Genomic DNA, 24,086 nt, shown 5'->3' with positions numbered 1-24,086 from the left:
CAGTATTTCTCAAGCACCTACTAGGTGCGAGGGGCCCTGCCAGGCTCACAGTACTCGCTTCCTGCAAACCACACCGCTGTGCCCTTCTCGGTTGTCAGTCATAACCTTGTGATAATGCGATTGCTGATATTACCCTGGGCGGAGGAGCTAGGGCTGGGTCTCCCGGCCGGGAGGGGGCGGCCGCGGCGCGTCGGGCAGCGCTCCTTGCACAAGTAGCTCTTCTATGTCTTTATACGCACTTCCAAAAAAACTTCGCAAGTCACAGAAACAATTCAGAATTCAACTAAGAAAATACAGAGTGAACCATATGGCCTGGGTGGCTCGAGTCGGCTGCATTTTCCTCCAGACAAAGAAGGGATTGAGAGTTGAAGGAAAGGAGAAAAAAAAACCAACTTTCCGGCTGATGAAGCTGTTGTCTGGAGGCAATGATCCCAAATCTGAAGGCTTTATTCCGGCTCCGACGGAGACGTGATATGTCATATGATTAGCATCTTTCATATTTACAAGAGTGGTATGGGCTGCCAGTCTTGAGAGAAAGGCGAGAGAAAGAAGGGGGCATATGCTGAAATGGATTTAGCATTTGAAAGAGAGAAAGGAGATCGGATAAATACACTTAAACGAGGATTTAGTTTTACTCCTGTTGAGTTCTAATGGATTGTTGATTGAGATTTTAGGGGCCTGGAACCGAGGTGTCAGCAGTAATTTAAAGAAGGTATTCAGTCCCGGGCGCCTCTTTTCTGCATTGCCCCCGCCGCCCCTCCCGCCCCTCACTCATTTACGCCTTCTAGCAGTACCAGGGCGGAGACAGCTTTTAACACAAAACACAAAACACGGTCTTACACTAGGGCGGTGACCAGGGGAGCCCGAGCGCGCGGGGTTTGGAAGAGACACCCCTTGCAGCCGGGTGCGCTTCTAGGGTCGCTCTCCCTTCCTGACATACCTGAGTGTTTTGTGGACGTGCGGCGGGTCCAGGACTGGGAGCGCCACAGGGTACGAGCCTTCTAAGGGAGTGAAGTGAGGTCCTGGCGCCCCCTGGCGGGGTGCGGCGAGGCCAGGGATCCACCAGGAAACTCCTTGGCCCGCAGTCAGCGAACACCACGGTGGGCTTGGCAGCGCTTCGCAGACCCTCCCTCCCGCAGCCTTCACCTGCGGCTCCAGTTACAATCTCGCAGTGCCCAGCTGCTCCCTGACTTAGGGATTCAAAAGCGTCGATTGTGAGCGCCTTAGAGCCGAAGTGAACACACAAAACATCTCTAGTGGTTCTGATTGCAGCCAAGTTTGAGAACAACTGGATTTAGTCCTCAAGACTTCTGAGAATTTCCCAGTTCTGCTAGAAGTGACGCCAGGAACCAATAGGCTGGGGAAAAGACGGGCTCCAGGCCGTGAACAGGGGCTATATAACTTATCTGAGTAGTCTGTGTTGTATGTATGCACCCTGAGCCTCGTTCCAGATTCATCTTCGAATGTTTGTTCCTCCCCTGGTTCATTTTTATTCTCTTCCAGATTGTATTTTATGTTTATTCCCAGCTAGGTGCCATGTGTATAAAATGTGGGGGTCGGTGAGGAACACAACTCACTTGCCTTAGGCCTCACCCCGTATCGAGGCACCCAAATTCCTATCTGCCCCCCATTGTCATCTCCTTTCCAAATGTACTTGTCCTTAACTTTGTCAGAGAAATTATTGTGCTTTCCCAAGGGTCAAAGATAGTACGTACAAGGACGTAATTTAGCGTTTTACCTGTGAGTCAGAACGAATTCAAGTTGTCCACTTTTATTAACAGTAGAGACAAACGAATAATAAATATTTTAGTAAATATTGTAGTCAGTATACCTTAGTGCCATTGACCATAACATAAATGTCATGATGACTTCAAAATCACATTTGACAGACGTTTATTTTTTTGCATTTCGTAATGCTTAGTATGAGCCCAATTTGTTAGATAATATTAATATCTGAATGATTACACAGAGATATAAGCACCCACATCCTGGAGACAAAATTATTTATGACCATTTTGGCATTGGGTAGTGGTAATTTAAATTTTTAATCAGACATTGTGTTTAAAATGCTGACCTGGGGTGTTTTGGTTTTTTTTTTTTGGGGGGGGGGAGATATTTCTCAAAGATTGGAAGGAAATTACAGATCAGGGATGTCTGAATTGGGTGAATTATTCCCTACAACTCATCCCCAGTTAAAATTAAGGCCCCAGGATTTGGATCATTTATTGTCACAGAGGATACTGGAATCTTAAAACAACCATTTAAAACTTGGTCTTGAAAGATCTATGTCAACATTGTTTACAGAAACAATAAAGAGGGTAGAAACATACAGTGCTGATTTCAGTATTTTATTAAATGAAAATTCCTAGGGCTGAAAAGAGAAAGGAAAGTTCCTTTATGCTATTATTTTCTGTCTTCTGGATAGATCACATCTGTTTACAAAGTTGAGCCCAAATGGCAGGGTTTGGGTGGATTTCTAAAGAAAAGATTTTTACCAATGTGTCAGAGTAGTACACTTGCTAACAGGAAATCCTTTGGCTCTGATCTTTCTTCCTGGCCTGACCTAGCAATGATAAAAAAAAAATTTTTTTAAGTAAAAAATAAATAAAACTATGCTCCTCTTTCTTTCTGTGCTTGAAAAGGTAGCACTTATAGCTACTATTTTAAAATAATCAGGATCTAGAGAATAAATAATTCTGAGTTTGGTTTTCTTGTGTTTTCAGGTTTTGGGCTTTCTCTGCAATAGGAGCCATCTTTACCCTAGAGGAGGCCACTGTGGGTTTCTTAGATGCATTTTTATAACACTAATCACCACACTGAAAGTTTGTTGTGTTATTGTCCATGCATGAGACAGAAGGACTGAGAATCAGAGAAAGGAAAGGATTTGCAAGAGGATAATGGCATTCTTTTCAGCAAATTACCTTTTTCTCTGGGGTTTTTTATTTTTATTTTTTGAGGATTCAAGAGTTCATTTTCTCTTGAAGGAAGGAAAACACTAACCTCATAATGCAAGATCTTACTGGAAAATCAAGAGATTTTTTTAAAGTTTTTCATGGTAAAAGTCCACTATACGTTTTTTGAAAAAAATAATAGGCAAGGAATAAAAATAAATAAATAAAACTCGATGTCAATATTATCCCACCCCCAAACTCCTATTAATGTCCTAATTAGAACACAGCTCTTCCCCACCCCTCACTGGGAAAAATATAACGTGCCACTAAAAATTAGAGAAAAATGGAGTTTTGTTATTTGCATGAATCTGGGACTTCCAGCCTTGTCCTAATGATTCCTCAAGTCCTTCAAATTATTTGAGTTATGCTGTATTTAAGACCAATGAGATTTCTCAGGAAATGAGTGATACAAGGTGTAAGGCAGTTGCTTTAGGACTAAGGACAAGTTTCTCAAAATAAATTGCTATCTATTCCCAAAGAATCACATGGTATTTTGGTTTTTCCTCTGTATCTTCCTTTGTGTCTCAATGTATCATAAAGCTGGGGCATCAATAATGCATATTTTTTCCATATTAATTCTTGGAAGAAATTCATTTGTTCAAAATATGCTAATTTAAAAACAGTGTCTCATTGACACTTCTCCTTCCCTCCCATCCCAAAAGCTCAAAGTGCTTTTTTTCTCCCTCACAAAACAGAAATGAAATAAGTCACATGAAATTTTGAAATAATAAAACTAAAAACATATGGATGCAGTCTCATTTAAGTCAGTAGTGTATTTCTTGGCTTCTTGCATTTGGCCAAGAAAGAATATTTAGATAGTAATTTCAATCACAATTTGCTGGCAATTGAGGTTTCTCTCTAATTTGATATGGAAGAAGAAATACATCTGTAACTACAGAACATAGTGACTTTTCTTTAATCATCACAGTAATTTGTTAAGTGGTGAAAACTCAACCAAAATTTAGGACAGAGTTGTATTTATGGAGATGAGGATGGTAACTTTTTTCTCTTCCTCCTCTTCATCAATTAATATTGATAGGACAGTGCTTCGTTTATGGCTGTGTCATGCTTGTGTCATATCAACATCATTGTCCTCTAAAGGGATGGTTTCTTTTGAAAATTTCCTCCACTTAGTCTTTCCCTATATTTGAGGTTATATACAGTAGCTTATTTCATTTGCTCTTCACATAAATCTCAGGGGCAACATTTTTGTCATTACCATTTTCACAAATAAAGAAATTTTTGCCCAAGAGCATCCCAAGGGGCCAAGACAGAAATTGCAGTCTGGACTAGTCATGCTGTGTACCTAGGCTTAACACTTCCAACCTTGTACCTTCCTGGAGTAATGTGTTTACCCATCTGAAAAGTGAGACCCTTTTGTGGCCCCATCAGTATAGACTGTGGCTATTGTTATTATGCTGTTATATAAAGATATATAAACAGATCTTGCTATATGTTCCTTATGTTTTTATTTCTTATACAACCTCAACAACAAAATCTACAAACTAAGCATAAAGGCAATTCCATCCAAATTAGTATCAACTTGATGTGATGGATAATATTATTTTCTAATGACCTAAAGACAGTATATAAATTTCATATAACTTGCTGCTGTGAAGTTCAATTTTAGGTAACTTTAGTATGACACCAAGGATTGTGTGATATGCCCACCAATTTTCTCTTTTGAATATATCAAGAATCTTTGTATAGTATTGGTTGGCTGTCATTAAGTGTTGACAAATAATGTATGTATTGGGTGATTAAAGTACTCCTTGAAGCCAACATGATCAGAAACATAAATCTAAGCAGGGTGCTAAAATTCCATGTTTCCAGTGACTACAGAGAACAGCTCCCATTAATGACTGTCCTTAGATCCATAAGCTCCACAGCAGAGCTGGGGCCCACCTTATGAACTGGTGGTTATTCAACTCCTTGAGTCCTTCAAGACATTCAAGGATATATATATATTTCCATGCATAATGAATGCAGATGAATACAGATACCTGTAAAATGAACTAGAATGGAAGAGATTGCTAATGGCCCTGTACTAGGCATTTTCTCCTTCTTCTACAGTAACAGGATCCCCCCACTTTTAGCTGGGCACATACAAGGCTGACCAGAATAAAGACTGCATTTCTCACTTTCTTTGAAGGTAGGGGCAGTCAGTGCAACCCAGTAAGATGCAAATAGAAGTGGCATAAGCAACTTCTGTCCTTCAGTGAAGGGCTATGCCTGCCATATTCCCTTTCCCTCCACCCTACTGCTTGGAATATGGATATGAACTCTGCATCCCCAGATGGTGTCAGTTCTCCATCGCTTACTTTCAAATAAGTATGCCTAAAAGAAAGAGATTTTACTTGTTTAAGTCACCTCACAATGGAATCAAACACCCACACTCATGAAATGTAACAAAGACAAGGAGATCTCTTTGCTTCTATCCCAATCTCATTTTGATTCCTAGATAATCACAAGTGGCAATTGTGGTAACAGAAGGTAAAGTAAGGAACATCTTAACTACTCCCTCATAATTCTAGATTAGACATCCAGTATACCTAGCAGATTGTATAACCAGAAAGGAGATAAATCACTTTAATGACCACTAATAACAATCTTTCTATCTTTTCATCATGTGAGATAAAATTTAAATGGTTAGTTGATTGAATATGGAATCAAAAGGAGGCAAAGATAACATTTCCCCATTAGAGGCACAATGTTGGAAATGAGTATAGTTGAATCTTAGAAGAATAATGGCTATAGTGACATTGTGTTTTGACTTTTTAGTTGAGTCATAATTTATGTAAAATAATTCAATTTTTATGCTCCAGTTTTTATGTAAAGTTCTGTGAGTTTGGGCAATTGTCTGCAGAATTACAACCACTACCACAATCAAGATATAAAACAGTTTTATCACCTCAAAATATTCCCCCATGCTCCTTTGTCAACAGTCCCCCTAATCCCTGGCAACCACTGATCTGCTTTCTATACTTATAATTTTGCTTTATCCATACTTTCATGCAAATAGAATCATACAGTATATAACCCTTAGTTTACTGATATTATTTTCATGAATGAACTTTGATAGTTGCAGTTTCCAGAGAATTTTCCCGTTCAACTAAATGGCTGGATTTAGGCATAATGTTTTGTGTATTAAAAAAAAAAAAAAAAAAAAAAAAAAAAAAAAACTTTTGTTAGTATTGTTATTGTTTTCTCAATCTATCCCCATTCTCCCTGACAACTACAATTGTCCAGACTCCTTGCTTTGACCAGTTGGAAACAATGAAGGGTTACTGAAAGGCAAGAGGTTGGTAGATGCCAACTTTGAGCTTCAGAGCAGTGTTTCTGGTAATAGCTGAATCTTCTTCATGTTCCAGCTCCAGCTGTACAACTAATCCATGCTACCTTCCTGCCAGATTGCTTCCAGCGGCTCCCACTGAACAAGCCCAACACTGGAACTCTAGGTCCTTTTTTTGCTTTGCTTTGATTAATCTCTGTGTTGCTTCATTGTTCTGCTTGGCTTTTTCAGTTCTCACAATATCTTTGTAATTAGTTCTCCCTTAAATTCTTCTATTGAATTTCCGGGCTTGGACTGTATGTTCCCCCGTGACTGATGGATTTGATTTTTATTAAACTTAAAAATTAGAATTTTGCCTGATTCTTATTTAAATTGTTCATTAAGTTCAACCTTAATAGTACTTACTACTTGGGCTGGGGATGTGGCTCAAGCGGTAGCGTGCTTGCCTGGCATGCGTGCCGCCCGGGTTCCATCCTCAACACCACATACAAACAAAGATGTTGTGTCCACCGAGAACTAAAAAATAAATATTAAAAAAAATAAAAAGGTATCTAAAAAAAATAGTACTTACTACTTAATAAATTAGAAGGGCCCTCTAATTGTACAAATGAATATAATAATATGGTATTTCTCGTTCACACTTGTACTTACAAAATAAAGGCAATTTGCAATTTCCAAAATATGCATTCATTCAAGCCATTATGTACAAGAGTGAGACTTTTAGCCCCACCCTGAAAGTCTCCCCACATATATATACCTAGATAGCAATAGAACAACTAAATGGTCCCAGAGAAAGCACCTCCTGATATAGACCTACAAGAGTTCCCAGTGAGCATCTCGCTTTTGACCTGATGACCTGAAAGTGAAGCCTGGTGGTTGACCAGTTCTCCCCACAAACACTCCCACTCCCATACAAGAGTTTCAATCAATATTTCAGTATTTTTTTCCTCTTGAATATGATTGTAAGGTTGAGAATCATTATATAGCTAGTCATGATGGTGCATACCTGTAATCTCAGAGACTCAGCAGGATGAGGAAGGAGGATCATAAGTTAGAAGCCATCCTCAGCAACTTAGCAAGATCCTATCTCAAAATTTTTTAAAAAAGGCTGCCGGGAGGGGGGTGAAGGAATGTAGCTCATTGGTAAAATACCTTTGGGTTCAATCCCCAATATAAAAACAACAACAAAACTAATCCACAATTGTGAGAGTGAATTAGTGACTACCTTAGGTAGAGGAGGGGTTGGTTCTATATCTTTATTGGAGTGGTGGCTATAGAGATGTACACACAATATACAAAATATACATTTGGCATATTTACTCTTGATACCTCAATAAAAATAATTTTTAAAAACAAAAATAAATTTCTTAGGATAAGTGACTTTGAACTTAGTGGTTCTGTTACAGGTGGACAAATGGTCACATGTTGAGAAACAAATTATAGATGATAAGGTGCCATTAAAAATTCTAGCGTGATCTCATTTGCATGTTAGAAAAATCATTCTGGTGGGAAGAATGACTGGAAACAATGAGTGGAAGAGCTTATTAGAAACATGTAACTTCTGGGCATATGGGACATGTGAGATCAGTTATTGTAAATGTGTTGTGGCACCCATCTGCACATTAGTATAATTTTCTCTAGAGCACCCAGCATCCCAGGTGGATGAAAATGGAAAAAGATGTTTGGCCTAATCCATGGTTAGCTTTATCAGCTAGAAAAAAAATTCAGCAAAGCAGCAATATGCCAATGTAGTTGAAAATGGTTAAACAGGATGATGTTCAGGCAGATAGGAAAACTTAATCAAGCAGATAAACTGGCAGAATAGTAAGGAGTTGGAGGATGAAAGATCAGGATGAAGCCAGAAAGCACATGTAGGAAAAATGAAGGAGAGGCTGTGGTTAGTGGCATGTTGAGATATTAATGATGATAACAAATCTTAGATATATCTATTTTTAAAAACTGTAGACAATATGACTGGCACAGTGACACACATCTCGTATCTCAGCAACTCGGAAGGCTGAGGCAGGAGGATTGCAAGTCTGAAGCCAGCCTCAGCAACTTAGCAAGACCCTGTCTCAAAATAAAAAACAAAAAGGGTTGGGGACGTTCCTCAGTGGTAAAGTGGTCCTGGGTTCTATCCCCAGTACCCCTCCAAAAAATGTAGACAACATTCAATAGTGCTCTAGAATATAAGGTACAAAAATAATGCAAGTAGGTTACCTTGTTGAAGGCATTTATATCCATTTACCTGTGTGTTAGTAAAATATTTCTGAAAAAAAATTTAAGAACTTTATTACAAAAAAAAAAAAAAAAAAAGAACTTTATTACACTGGTTGTGTCTGAAAGAAGAAAACTAGGAGATGGAGTATACAGGAGGGAGGGAGGGAGTTTTCACTGTATTCCTTTTTGTTACTTGTGATTATTGGATCATGTGAAAGTTATTATTTATTCAAAAATATATAGATAATATTAAATAAAAATAAGGAAAAAGAAATACATGTGATATAATAAACAAGAACAGAATATAGAATGAGGCATCTATGCTTCACGTTATAAATTAGGCACATATGTATGAACAAATATTAGGAGGTAAGAAAAATAAGCCCAATATGACTTGCTTAAAAATGTCTAAAAGAAAATACACAATGATTAAAAAAAAAGAAAAGAAAAGAAAATAGAGCATCTGGACTTTCCAAATTTTTATATCAATGGACAAACACTGGGCACCTCTGGTGCTGGTGCCAATCCCAAAATATAAATGCAAAATATAGGGCTGGGGATGTGGCTCAAGCAGTAGCGCGATCACCTGGCATGCGTGTGGCCCGGGTTCAATCCTCAGCACCACATACAAACAAAGACGTTGTATCTGCTGAAAACTAAAAAATAAATATTAAAATTCCCTCTCTCTCTCTTAAAAATAAATAAATAAATGCAAAATATGATTCTGAAGAGCCATTGGCACTGAAGAAATAAATGTAGTTCCTTTTCCAATATTTTGTCTGTCTGTGCTTGGTCCCTAATATTTAGTTAGCTTGCCTAAGCAGCATGCATGGCACATAAAAGCAAGTCTCATATGACAATGGCTAGGCTTAGCAAATCTCCCTGGACTGCTTGCTGTTCATTAGACTTTGCTAGATGCCCTGATCCTGTATGCATGTAATGTTGCTCAGGGAGATCATCATCATCCATTCCAAATAATGGATGAGCCTATAATACCTAAAAAGAGTCACAGACCAGTGGGAGATGTCATCTGTATTTGGTTACACAGACACACAAACACACAGACACAAACATGGTGCTGAGAGACCTGGTACCTTTTCACACCTCAGAATTTGCCACTCAAATGGTTTCACTGCCAGTCACTCCCCTCTGTACACATCCACCCTTCTACCTCTCACACCCTTAACTGGTCTTCAAAAATCTAGCCTTTACTTCATACCTCATAGCTTGACATTGATTCTAGAGTTAAGGAACCTGAGGCTGTATAGGCAAAATTATCTAAGTCCCTGAGGACATCATGGTATGTTAGTTCCTGATTTATTAGAATTGCACATTTTTAAAAGAGCAGGCAAGGCAAAGGAGCCCAGTTTTCTTACTTCAAGCATGTCCCCAAGTTTCTTCATCAGGGAGTGCTCTACCTTCTCCCATGGCAGGATAGGGTAGTACATAACTAGCCCTGCACTCCATACCTGAGCAGACACATAAACCAACCTGCATTTGTTATAGAAGACTGAATCAGCCTGCTCTCTAGTTAACAAAGGACTAGCTAGAGAATAAATGCTCAATGAATGCACCGACTTTAATTGCACCAAAGAAAGAAATAGTTCTATTCCAAGTCAAAAATTATCATAATTCAGCCAATAAAATGTACTTGTTATGTCTTAAGAAAGGCTGGGTACTGAACTTTCACTTAGGAGGTCTTCTCTATTTGTTCTTTAGCCTGCAAGTTGACTACTTCCTGCTTTCTTTCTCTCCCCCTGCCCGGCGTGCGCTCTCTCTCTCTCTCTCTCTCTCTCTCTCTCTCTCACACACACACACACACACACACACACTTGTTCAGATTTACCTAATTAGAAAGTAAAATAGAAAAAGCAATAACTTAACGACTAACAGAAAAGTTTTTTAAAATATTAACTAGTGTTTCAGGACAAAAGGAGGTCAGGTTTGCAGAAGTATTTGGTCTATGTTTTTCTTCTACTTTATAATCAACTCATACTAATGTAAACCAAAAGCACAACTCAAACTAAATATAGATTTCACTCACAAGTAATTACAAAACAGGCATTTCAAATCAGTGTTGATCTAATGTTTTTAGAACAATTATTTCATTTTCAAGGTCCAATATCTGCCAAGTAAATCACCAATTTCCAGTTCATTCTTATTTAATATAAAAAATCTTATTAGTATAAAGCTATTTCACAGCTGTCTTTAAACTACAGTCAAGAACATGAAGTATTTGGGGTTTGCACTGGTAACTCCAAATTAAATATTCTTTTTTGTCCAAATATAAAAAAGCAATAATTATGTTTTATTTTGAAGTTTTAAGCTGAGCTAATCTCAGATTTTATTATTTTTCAAAGGCAACTCCAATTTTGAAATAGATGTCCCTAGCACTGTAAAATAAAAAATTAAAATTAATAATATAAGTAAAAATAAAATTTTTTAAAATAACTTTTTCTTGCATTAAGTAGCATACCAGATCCAGTAGCAAATGTAGATGTTCAAAGAGCTTATTCTTTAATAAAAATATTTGTCATATGGATTGTTCAAACAAATTGTTACTCAACCATTAAATCTTAAATTAACCAAGGTAAATTATCAGAACATGAGTCTGATTGGGTCAAAGAGGATTGTCAGATTTTTGGTGCCATGTTTATTACCCTTTGATAAATGTAGGTGGTGAGTTGTAGCTTCACCTCCAAGTTGGATTAGCCTGGGTTCCAGCCTTGCTTCATACTAGTTGTGGAAGATCAAGTGGATCACTTCAATTTCTCTGAATTTTTTTTAATCATTATGAATTGCAGGAAATACTTGTTGGTTTTGGAAAAAAACAAACTGCTGCAGACTGGCTGGGCACAAAATCACAAGCCACTTAAGCAGGAACAAACTTTATTTTTGAAACTGCCGCCAATGCCCCGTATGCTTCCGGGAAGATTGCCAACCGATGCACGCAGCATTCTCCCAGATCCCCAGAGGAAGTTCCTCCTCCGGAATTCCCTCCTACCACACTTCCCCAACCAATGGGAACTCTCCAGGAGTCGTAGCAGGCTGAGGTGAACAGCAGGAGTCCAATATCCATATGAATGCAAATCTTAACATAATCATATCATCTCAATGGCTTGCTGGCATCATCTTTCAACCAAAAATGCCATGCATCATATTACTTGGCTGTGGCTCTTAGCAACAAACCCAAAATATATCCCATATAAAGGCAATTGAAGATGAATAGATTAAAACAAAGCCTAGAAATTTCAGTTTTGATGTGATACATAAGCTAATAATTTTTCTATAAATAACAGCTTCAGAACATTCTTATATAATCCTATTGTTTATTGAACACAAGATGGTAGGGTTTCAAGATTTTATTTATAGCTATTTAATGGCTATCATTGTAAAACTGACTTATTATTTCAATATATTGTAAATCATTAAAAACTTTAATGTTTTGATTGTTCATTGAATGGGATACTCCTTAAAGTTCAAATTATGTACATCCAACTTTGGAATTTGGGGCAAAAGACATAAGGAATGTGTTAGCCTGGTTTGGGGGGAGGGATTTTTCTATGCCAAATACTAAGGTCTTTTTCTTCTTGAAAAATATAAATAATAATATTCAGGGCTCAGATAAGTACATTTTCACTCAAAATACATGATAAACCAAAGACAACTCAGGAATAGTCAACACTACCCAGTCAGAAGATTGTTTTGATTTATTAATCTCTAACAATAATAAAGTAGATGAGCCAATAGATCCTCTGCTTCTTACTGGGTGTTTGAAGAAATGAGCACCTTTTTCCCTTACCTCATTTCTATTGTAATAGTCCTGGGGAAAAGGAATGAGTGAAAGCTTAGGTTCTGATGGACAGGGATTGAGACAACATCCCATTGCATGATTTGATCACTAGGTATAAAGCAAGGCCTGCTGCAGTAGACATTACACCTTGGGGTAACATTCTGTAACCGAATTCTACTAGTCTCTCTGCAGGATGGAAGAGAGGAAAACTGAAACCACCATTACCATATCCAGTATAAGACAGGTCCACCCAGAGTAAGGAAACCTGAAGAGCAAATCTCTGCCATGAGGTAAGGGAATGGGGGAGACAAAGGAACAGGAACTAAGCCATTTTCATCTTTTCCCTCACTCCCGCCCCCATATCACTATTACTTCTTTTTTTTTTTCTTCTAAAGTGCCTAGTCCAAAAGAGGGCTTATTATAGTGACTATGTAAGTGAACTAGAAAGAATGAAAAGGTTTAGGCCAGAAGCAATTCTGAAACACTTGTTGTAATGATACTACAAATTAGAAAAAGGGAAAAAACAGATATGTAGTCAAAAGATAAAACCCATTAGCACAAATTACAGTATATTATCAATTTCTTGGCCATCTACTACAACATATTTGTATTAACTTCTTATGTTATAAACAAGAATATTGTTAAGTGGGATATTCTTTTAAAGATTTCAATGTGTTCCCATTTTAAAAGGTTTCAGAAAGCTAGGCATGATGGTGAACATCTGTGATCCCAGCTACTTGGGAGGCTGAGTCAGGAGGATCATGAGTTCAAGACCAACTTGGGCCAACTTAGTGAGACCAGACTCAAAATAAATTTTTTAAAACAGGATTGAGAATGTAATTCAGTGGTAGATCACTTGCCTACCATGTGTAAGACCATAGGTTCAATACCCAATATTGAAGAAAAAAAAAAAGATTTCATATTAAAAAAAAATGAAGACACATAGGATAAACATATTTGACCTTTATAGCTGATCTATTGTTACAAGTTGAGAGAAATAATCATGTGCTGGGAGCCATCAGCCAAGTAGGTATGACAAATTCCTTGCCAGCTTACTCCCATGCTGTCTAGTGGAAGAACTTCTGAAAGGTGACCTTGCTCAAGGACCAGGGCAGGATCCGTGTTTAGGGTGTTCCCCCTTTAGAATAGGGCGGTTTAGCATAATAGGAGATTAGGGTGTTCCCCCTTTAGAATAGGGCAGTTTAGCATAATAGGAGATTAGGGTGTTCCCCCTTTAGAATAGGGCGTATCCTGCTGCTGAGTTCCTCTTGAGTTCTTAGGGTCAGACAGAATATTTTGGGAGACAGAAGCCCTGGAGTAGTGGATTTTGGCAGAGTAGTGGATTTGGGAGAAGTGGATTTGGGCAGAGAACGTGGATTTCCCCAGAACGTGTTTGTAGACGGCCGGTGTGAGTTCGGGAATAAAGAATTGCTGTTTGAATCTACAAGCTGTGTGGAGACTCGTGATTTGTGCCCAGCCAGAGACTGTGGCAATCATGAACTGCCTGGAGGATGAATTGAAAACAATTGGTGAACTACTTGTACAATGCCATCAGAAACAAAGCAGGTACATGCTTATCTAAAAATTTAAAAAATGAAACAAATCAAAATATCCCTTGTTCTTCTTTTTTAATTGTTGTGTGGATTAAAAAAAAAAAAAGTTTATACCAACCAAAACATGGAGGCAGCCATACTTTTAAGTGCAGTTGCTTTTGCCTCCCTCCATTCCAGTACTGGGGCTTGAAGTGAGGTGCTTTACTCCTAAGCTACAACCCCCACTCCCACAAACTTTTTATTTTGAGGTAGGGTCTTGCTAAGTTGCCCAGGCTGGCCTCAAACTTGTGATCTTCCTGCTTTCACTTCCAGAGTGGATAGACTTGCAGTCATGCACTGCTGTGCCTGCCCAGTTGCTGCTTCTTGAGACAGCTGGAATGCTGGGCTCATCGGCTCTACACCAGGATATTTGGCAATGTCTGAAGACATTTTTTTCATTGTCACAACTTGGGTGTAAGGAGCTACTGGCAGCTTGAGGGCAGAAGCTAGGGATGCTGCTAAACAACTTGTGAGGCACAGGACAGTCGTCTATAAGAATCATCTGGCCCAAAATGTCAAAAATGCCAAAGTTGAGAAATCCAGCTCTATACCATCAAGACCTAAATTGTTCCTAAAATGTTGTACAAACTGCAATTTCTGGAAAATTGACAAAACAAGAGGCAGAGGAGAAGGAGGAACAGCACAAGGGTGAAAAATCTTATTGGTCTTTGAGCAATTCTAGATAAGCAGTGCAAACAGTTGTACAGCTACAGATGCAAATTCAACTCTCCTCCAAATGAACAGAAAATGAGGCCAAAGGTATTCTCAGTGTTAAAGACAGTTCCCTTAAGTATATGTAACAGAAATTCATCCTCAGATGTACAAAGGCTCAAAACAATATATCACCTACACAATCTTGTTGGGAAAACAATACCTTGATACCTCACTCGAGCTGGCCAAGAAGAGACTCAAAATTAAGAAATAAAGAACAGGAGAAGTTTGGGCAGCAAAGCTTGGGAATCCAGTTTCAATATCCATTGATTATACAGCTCAAAAGGAAACCATGGCTCTGATACTTCTTTTACCTATTCCTTACCCACTGGAAGAACTTGCTGAGAATTACATCTTTGACTTCACTGTGCTCAGCAACACATTTGACACAAGGTTTAGAGAATTACCAAACCACAAGTTTTGTTTGTTGAATTAATTTTTCTCCCTACCATAAGAGTTCCCTGGAAATAAACAGGTAATTTTTTATTGTAAAGTAACTCAAGGAAGCAATTTTCTGCATCTTTAAAATTAATACTGAATGGCTTAGGTCACTGAGTTTTTTGTTTTTTGTTTTTTTTTAATTGGTAAAGACAAATACTTGATTTTAACTATAATCAAGAACTTTCCTTTTTTTTTTCAACCTAGGGTATATAAATGTTCCTTTGTTAATGTAGTCTAAAAATCAGTATGAAACCAGGCACAGTTGGCGTATGCCTATAATTCAAGCAGCTCAGGAGGCTGAGGTAGGAGGATCAGGAGTTCAAAGCCAACCTCAGCAACGGTGAGGCACTGAGCAACTCAGTGAGAACCTGTCTCTAAATAAAAATACAAAATAGGGCTGGGGTTGTGGCTCAGTGATCGAGTGCCCCAGAGTTCAATCCCCAGTACCAAAAAAATAAAAATAAACAGTATGAACTTAAGGGGCTTAAAACTACATATATGTATATACATGTATATATACAGATATATGAAGAGAATATAAATATAAAGACTGAAGCATTATGTTAATCATTATCTCTGAATAGTGGATTAGTGAAATTCTAAGTAATTTTGTTTCCCCTTGAATACTCTTCTGTATTTTGTGAATTTTCTATAAGGAGAATGTTATTTTTATAATAAAAAATTTTAACCCATATATATTATATACACCAATAACTACTATGCAAGTAAATGTAGAGGGGAAAGACCAGAAGGAAGTGAGTCAAAGGTAGTCTTTCATCATTCATTCATTCATCTAATGGATACCTATAAGCAGCTACTCAACCAGGTATGGTGCTGGGCACTGGCTAGCTGGTTCACATCTCCAACTGTGAACTTTTGGTGTTTTTCTTTCTTCTCTTTTGTACTTATTAAAAGTGTAATTGTGAATGTCTTTGCTTTTAAAATGATGGATGGTGTATTTCTAAAAGATGAGGATACAATAATAGTTCAGAAAAGGGTGTGTTGGTGTATTTGTACAGATGCGTTCAACAGATGAACTTCTGAAATATTCATGTATTTCTGAAGTGTGCTAGTACTCCCCAGGAAGGCTTCTACTACCCCTTGCAAAATTCCTTTTTTTGTTTGTTTTTAGTACCAGGGATTGAAGCCAGGGGTGCTTAACTATTGAGCTACAGTCTTAGTTCTTTTTATATTTTATTTTTAAGACAGGGTCTTGCTAAGTTGCTTGGGGCATCGATAAATTGCTGAGGCTGGCTTTGAACTTGTGATCCTCCTGCCTCAACCTCCCAAGACCCTGGAATTAAAGGCATGTAACACTATGCCCTGTCAAAATTTATTTCTTTTGCAAACAAAACATTTATTTGAGTATAAGTAATGTATGTTTTTTTTGCAGAGTAAATTTTTACATGTATTTACTTAGCATGTTTTTAAGATATTATAGAGATTTTTTTCCTACAAGAGTTTTGAAAATGAATTAATTTACATAAATACAAAATTCCTAAATTATGTCTTTTTGTGAATGAGATTTATCTTTAGATTTTTCTTTTTCAGTCTTTTTCCTCCGTTTTTCTTCTGCTTGTTTTTCAAAATAATCTTTAAGGAGCTGGTTCAGGTGAGGTTCATACTGGCTTGCATGTTGCAATCCATTTTCACTTCCTTAAAAAGATACAAAACAGGAGACAATTATTCTTTATTTTATAGTGGTCTCCATATTATCATACCAGTTCTCTCCCACAATGACAAATCTAGAGCTATTCCTGCCCAAACCATCCCACACATTAACCCACAAGAGTTTTAATTCAAAAATGCTTGAAAGAAATACATTTCTATTTTACCTTCACAATGTTGGATCACACGCCCCCATAGTCGGTTTTTTCTCAAACAGGCTAAATTTCCCACAATCAACAAATGCCTCTTTCCTCTGGTCAATGCAACATTCATTCGTTTTTCTGAATCAATGAATCCTACTTGTCTTGTCCTTACACATGAAAGAATAATGATCTCCTTTTCAGCGCCCTGAAAAGCATCTACTGTGGACACCTGCACACTTTTAATATTAGGATGGTCAAAGTCCACAGCACTGAGTAAATGACAGAGCTGTGGAGGAAAGAAGGCAGGAATCATGCAGTGCAGAGACAGTGCAAAAGGTAAATCTCCAGACCTACTCATAGCCACCATCTTAATTAAACTAACATTTCTCTTTCATGATTTACATAGACTTGGCTAGATATTTTCTAAAATGATACATAAATGACAATGTTAATTATGAAACAAAACAAAATGACTTATCTATTGCTAGGAAACTCATTTGGATATTCTAATTTAGAGCTCATAAATAAGCAAACAATGAAAAAGAAAAAAATACTAAAAGAAAAATCTACTTAGAAGTAATTGGCTCAGGTGTACATTAATATCTAGTATCTACCTTTGACTTACTGGTAAATGTAGTAATAATGAGAGAACATTTTAGAAAACAGATTCAATCCCATCTGTCTCAAAACACAAAGCATACACCATATTTTCTTCCCTCTAATTTGTTTATTTGCATTTTGCCCCAACAGCTGTAAACTGAATTTAATTAAACCTTGTTAGGTTTACATTTAATTATGCACAAAAAAAGCCAGGCTAGAAAAAAAAAATCAGAATGTTTCTTTTTTTACTATATAAATTACCGTCACAAAAGTTTTTTAAGCAAACCAAACTACTACAAATGTAATATTAAATATTGTCACATATAAATATAATGCTTAATATGTGACAAATATAATATGTAACACAAACCTTATACCTCTGGGATTTATATAATGTTATCACTCCAATCATAGGGCTGGCGATTCCACTTGCTATCAATGATTGAATCAACTTGAGAGTAAAAGCAGCTTCTGCCACATTATGAAAGCTGTTATCTCTTTCAATCTGGAATAAGAAACAGAACCAAAATTATATTTCCCAGAAAGGCTACGGAAAGACCAAGTAAACCTACAAACAACAATAAAATTAAACGGAGAGACTAAATCGTGTTGACTTCCCTCAACACTAATGTCATTTACCTGTTCCAGTCCTTTAACATTATAGAAACACAGGGTGGGTAGCCACTCTAATAAAGGGCTCCTCTCTGTCTCTGAAATGCCATTCAAGAGGTTTCCTTCATAAAATAGATCATTGGCAATAGCACTGATTGCAGGATGACAACGATACTGGGTTCTCAACAGAATTGGCTTGTGACCCTGAAAAATTTAAATGTAGAAAAACAAATTAAAACAGCATTTTTTCTCTTAAAAATGATAATATTTAAACATTTTAAAATATCACTATATTATATTCTTAGAGGATGAATTACAATCATGATACAATAAACCACAGATAAAAATATAAAAGAAGTTACTAGGAGATCTATTTTCCTGGTAGAGGGCTTGTTTAGAAATGTGTGAGACTCAAGTTTGATCCCTTATAATGAAGAAAAATAAAAAATAAATTCATGGTAAACTATTACACTATAAAATTATAAAACATCAAACACATCAAATCTTCAATTTATGATTATCTAATAAGTTTAACACCTAACATGCTGGAATAAACCTAATAGTACAATTTTAAAAGATCTTTTTAAAAATTAGAAAATGCTATTGGTAATTTTTTTATTTATTAACTTTCCTCTGTGGGTAGAGCCATTTTTTCAATCTGAATCTTCAAAAATGTTTCAAATTTTATTAATGCATCATAATATCCAAGTCTCTTCCAATCTTCCAGATCATGTCCTTTATTTGCAAAAAGTTCTGCAGTATTGCTAGGACATACCAAACACCTACAAGGAACTCTAATAATAATACTTGTATAATTAAAACAATATTGATGAATACATGGACAAAATATCTTCCATGGGGGAAAAACACATAAGAAATCAATCCTAACTACTCTATGGGGCACAGATCTGTCTACATTGATAAGTCCACATCAGTAGGCATGTGAAACTCTTGGCAAAAATCATTACGTTAAAAAAATGCTCAAAGGATCATTATTTGTAATAGAAGCAACCAAATGTTCAATGTTAGAGAAGTGACTGAATAACATCCACACAATTTAATATTTAATGATTCTATATATTTATGACAAGAGATGGTTATAAAACTAATAATAATAAGGAGAAATGATTTAGTATAGTAGAAAATTTTAAAAGGCAGAATAGAAATTATGTTTAATTTGTATGGTTTCAACTGTGTAAAAATACATACATCTGATATTTGCATATAGCCCTAGCATAAAAGATAGAAGAGAAAAATACTAAAATATTACAAAGGGTTTTGTCTTGGAGTGGTGAGGTTATAGATGCATTATTTTTACCTTTACTGTTTTGCAATTTAACACTTCCTATAATGAATACTAGATATTACCTATTTCTTTTACTTTAATTATGAACTAGCTTACATATACAGAAAAGTAAATAAAATAATATGACATCCATGTGCCAAGCAACCAGATTTGTTATTAGCTTTGGTCATGTTTGCTTCACAACTCTCTTTGGTTAAAAATAAAGTATGACATATACAGCAAAATTCCTCCCACATTATTTTGCTCTACCACTTTCCCCAGAAATGATCCCAATCCTGAATTTGTTTTGTAGCATTCCCATGCACTTTTATATGTTGTGTATTACACTGGTATATGTCTATAAATAATATGTGTCATCTGACATGTTTTTGAAATTCACATAAATGGCATTTTCAATAAGTATCCCTTTGCACCTTGCTTCTTTCAACATCCATTATATTTTTGAGAATTATCTGTATGGATCTAGTTCATTCATCTTAAAATTTCTATATTATTCTACTTGATGACTAAATCATTTTTCAGTCTATTTTTATTTGCCTTTTTAAAATTTCCCCAAATAAAAATATATTTCACATTTTAAAAGGCATTAACAACAGATAAGTGGGAAAACAAAAAGCAGAAGAACATATATGTTACCATTTTTTTAAAACAAATGGGAAATAATTTACGTATTTGCTTCTACTGGAAATATCACTGGAAAGACATAAAAAAGGGATGACTATTGCTGTGGGGAAGAGAAATAGTGATTGAGGGACCAAAGTAGAAGCTTTCACAGCCTCCATACTTGTGGTTCTTATTGAATACTGAACTAAGTAACTAGTGCCTACCCTAAAAATGCTTTTAGAATTTGAAAATTATTTTTAAATTAAGATTTTTTTAAAAAAAGTTTTAAAAAGTTTGGTTCAAAAGAAGCCATACACTTATAGGAGGGATAGAAATTTTGAATCTTATAATTAAAAGCTCAAGACAACTGAAAGCTTGGTTCTTTACAAAACTGACTACAACTCAACTAAAAATTCAATGCAGTCAAATGTGGCGGCATACACCTGTAATACCAATGGCTCAAGAGGCTAAGGCAGAAAGGACAGCAAGTTCAAGGCCAGCCTGGGCAATTTAGCAAGATCTTGTCTCAAAATAAAAAATAAAAAGGGGTGGGGATATAGTTCAGTGGTAAAGTCTTCCTTGAGTTCAATTCCCAGTATGGGGGGGAGGGAGACTCAATGCAACCTAAAACACAAAAGTAAAGGGGAATTATGAATTAAGAAAGAAGAAAAAAACTGCCTTGCAGAATCCATTCCCTAATATCTAAAGGAAGAATAATAGAAAAATAAATAAAAATAAAAATAATAACAGTAATAAAGAACCAAATTTAGCAGTTATGCAACACAAAAAAGTATGTGGCTAATCTAATGCCATAAACTTTAAAAAAAAAAAAAAGTGCTCATCATCAGGAGTTAAATAAGATTCAGGGGTAAAGGGGAGAACTCAGCACCATGAGATTCCTAACCTCAGCTGAAGTGATATAATGGAAATGGCTCCTAAGTATAATAATGAAATAATAAATAAAATAAGAGATCCCAAAATCCAACCACTTGGAGTGAATTCTAGTACAGTGTATTTAATGAAACCAACCTTAGATACGAGAGTGCACACATAAACTAATAAAGACAGCTGGGTGCAGTGGTGCACACCTGTAATCCCAGTGGCTCAAAAGGATGAGGCAGGAGGATCTTGAATTCAAAGCCAGCCTTAGCAACTTAATGAGATCCTAAGAAATTCAGCAAGACCCAGTCTCTAAATAAAATATTAAAAAGGGCTCAGGATGTGGATTAGTGATTAAGTACCCCTAGGTTGGTTCAATCCCTAGTACCAAAAAACAAAAACAAAAAACAAAAAAACAAAACTAATAAAGACATCACATATGGCTAGCTGTGGTGACGCATGCCTATAATCCCAGTGACTAAGGAGGTAAGATGGAGGATCATAAATTCAATGTTAACCTCAGAAATTTAGCAAGAGATTCAGAAACATAGTGAGACCATGTCTCAAAATAAAATATATTGGCCGGGCATGGTGGTGCACACCTATATTCCCAGCAACTCGGGAGACTGAGGGATTATAGCCTCCATACAAAGTTCTGGAGTTCAAAGTCAGCCTCAGCATTGACAAGGCACTAAACAATGAGATCCTGTCTCTATATAAAATATGGCTGAGCATGTGGCTCAGTGATTGAGTGCCCCTGAGTTCAATCCCCGATACTAAAAAAAAATTTTTTATTAAATAAGATACATTGCTGCTGGGACTGCAAATTGGTGCAACCACTCTGGAAAGCAGTATGGAGATTCCTCAGAAAACTTGGAATGGAACCACCATTTAACCCAGTTATCCCACTCCTTGGTATAAAACCAAAGAACTTAAAATCAGCATATTACATTAATGCAGTTAATTGATGTGGATATATTACATTGACACATTGATATGTAAATGTTTAGTAGAAGCTCAGTCCACAATAGCTAAGCTATGGAACCAACCTAGATGCCCTTCAACAGATGAATAGATAAAGAAAATGTGGTATATATACACAATGGAATATTACTCAGCCATAAAAAAGAATGATTTTACAATTTTGCCAGTAAATGGATGGATCTGGAGATTATCACGCTAAGTGAAAAAAAGCCAATCCCAAACACCAAAGTCAAATGTTCTCTCTGATATTTAGATGCTAACACACATTAAGGGCAGGAGGAGAATAGGAATAAAGGAAAGGGAGGGTGGATAGGAATAGAAAAGATGGTAAAATGAATCAGATATAACTTTCCTATGTTTGTATATGAATACACCACTAGTAAAACTCCATATCACATACAACCACAAGAATGGGATCCTAATTAGAATGTTATACTCCATGTATATATAATATGTCCAAATACACTCTACTGTCATGTATATCTAAAAATAATTAAAAATAAAAATTAAAAATAAAGAGGACTCAGGATGTAGCTAGTTGTAAGGGCCCTTGGGTAAAGTGCACCTGGATTAAATCCCTAGTACCCCCAAAAAGAAAAAAAAAAGATAGTAGACATTCTTAACCTAGTTCTCTTTCAATCCAACTTCAAACCCTTCTGCCACCAGGGTATCAGAGAAATACAGAGAATATAGAATATAAATCAGAAAAAGCTTCCCTCCCCTGCCAAAATACTGTCTTTGTTGGCTTGATGCTATTATAACAGACTATCCAAGACTTGGTAATTTATAATAAATGGAAATTTACTTCTCATAGTTCTGGAGGCCGGAAAATACAAATTTAAGTTACAGCATCCAGTGAGCAACCAGTTTTTGGGGTGTCAGGGGGTTACCAGGGATTGAACCCAGGGGTACTCAACTACTGAGTCACATCCCCAGTCCTTTTATTTATTTTGAGACAAAGTCTTGCTAAGTTACCTAAGGCCTCGCTAATTTGCTGAGGATGGTTTTGAACTTCGATTCTCCAGCTTAGCCTCCTGATTCACTGGGATTCCAGTGAGCAATTTCTTGATGCATTTTCCCATGACAGAAAGCAAGAGGGTGAAGGGTTCAGGGTGCCAAAGGGGGCCATTCTCCTTATATTAGTAATCCAATCCTATGATAATAGCATTAATCCATTTATTCAGATACAGCCCTCATGACCTAAACAGCTCTAAAAGGTCCTACCTCCCAACACCTCCACATTGCAAATCAAATGTCCAGCAAATGAACTTTGGGGTACACATTCAAATCATAGCTGATACATTCGGAATTCATCTTAGACAAAAGCATAACCAAGGAACAGAAGAAAAATGTCCATAAGTGTTTAAACATTATTATCAAATCCAAATATAATCCAGTAATACAATCTCAGAAGTAAGATAATAAAAGTGAAATTTCAACACTAAAGAAATAGATTGGTTTTCAAGACTAATTTAATTTAATTTAATTAGTTAAAGAACTAATTAACTGGGGCTGGGGTTGTGGCTCAGAGGTAGAGTGCTCACCTAGCATGCCCAAGGCACTGGGTTCAATCCTTAGCACCACATAAAAATAAAGATATTTTGTCCATCTATAACTACAAAACAAATATTTAAAAAAGAACTAATTAACTAAAGGAAGCCAAGAACAAATAGAATTTTTTCACAAAAAAGTCACTCCAACTCAACTTAAAATTCAATGATGAAGTCTCACACTTCTGTGCCTTAACATGTAAAATTTATTATGTTCCTTTTCCTATTAAAAAAAAAAAAAAAAGAAAGAAACATCAAGGCAATTTGAAATTGAAATGTAAGGGAACAGAAATTAAATTTCTGATATAAGAGAAAGGTTCCATAGATAATGCAGATGAAAAATTAAATATAAATAAAAGACAGTTAACATTGGGGGAAATATTAATGATATTGGATTTGGCAACAATTTTGTGGCTATGACATCAAAAACACAAGCAACACAAAATATATATAAATTGGATTTCATCAAAATTAAGAACTGTTCATCAAAGGATACTATGGAGAAAGTGAAAATACTACCTTTAGAATGAGAGAAAATATTTGCAAATCACATATTTGATACGGAATTAATATCTAGAATGCAGAAAGAAGTCCTACAATTCAACAAGAAAAATAAAGCCAATTAAAACATGGACAAAGGACTTGAATAAGCATTTCTTCAAGAAGATATATAAATGGCCAATAAATGCATGGAAAATGTTAAATATCACCATCATTTGGGAAAACACAATGTAATACCAC

The 24,086-nt window shown here is 36.3% G+C and overlaps 1 protein-coding gene across 1 annotated transcript in view; it reads right to left on the bottom strand.

Moving 5' to 3' along the window:
* Nucleotides 1-16,387: 16,387 nt before the first annotated feature.
* The window catches only part of Zgrf1 (zinc finger GRF-type containing 1), a 75,045-nt gene continuing 67,346 nt past the window's right edge, over nucleotides 16,388-24,086 (bottom strand). The window contains exons 25-28 of the mRNA XM_076864065.2: nucleotides 18,051-18,227; nucleotides 17,782-17,916; nucleotides 16,836-17,097; nucleotides 16,388-16,656 (exon numbers count right to left, since the gene is read on the bottom strand). Coding sequence (XP_076720180.2) covers nucleotides 16,499-16,656; nucleotides 16,836-17,097; nucleotides 17,782-17,916; nucleotides 18,051-18,227 — 732 coding nt within the window. The 3' untranslated portion in view covers nucleotides 16,388-16,498. The remainder of the gene's footprint in view (nucleotides 16,657-16,835; nucleotides 17,098-17,781; nucleotides 17,917-18,050; nucleotides 18,228-24,086) is intronic.

Source organism: Callospermophilus lateralis, chromosome 8 (assembly GCF_048772815.1).
Source record: "Callospermophilus lateralis isolate mCalLat2 chromosome 8, mCalLat2.hap1, whole genome shotgun sequence".
In the NCBI taxonomy this organism is placed as follows: Eukaryota; Metazoa; Chordata; class Mammalia; order Rodentia; family Sciuridae; genus Callospermophilus; species Callospermophilus lateralis.
Note: the sequence above shows the minus strand (reverse complement) of the source record. Positions and strands in the feature narration are given on the sequence as shown.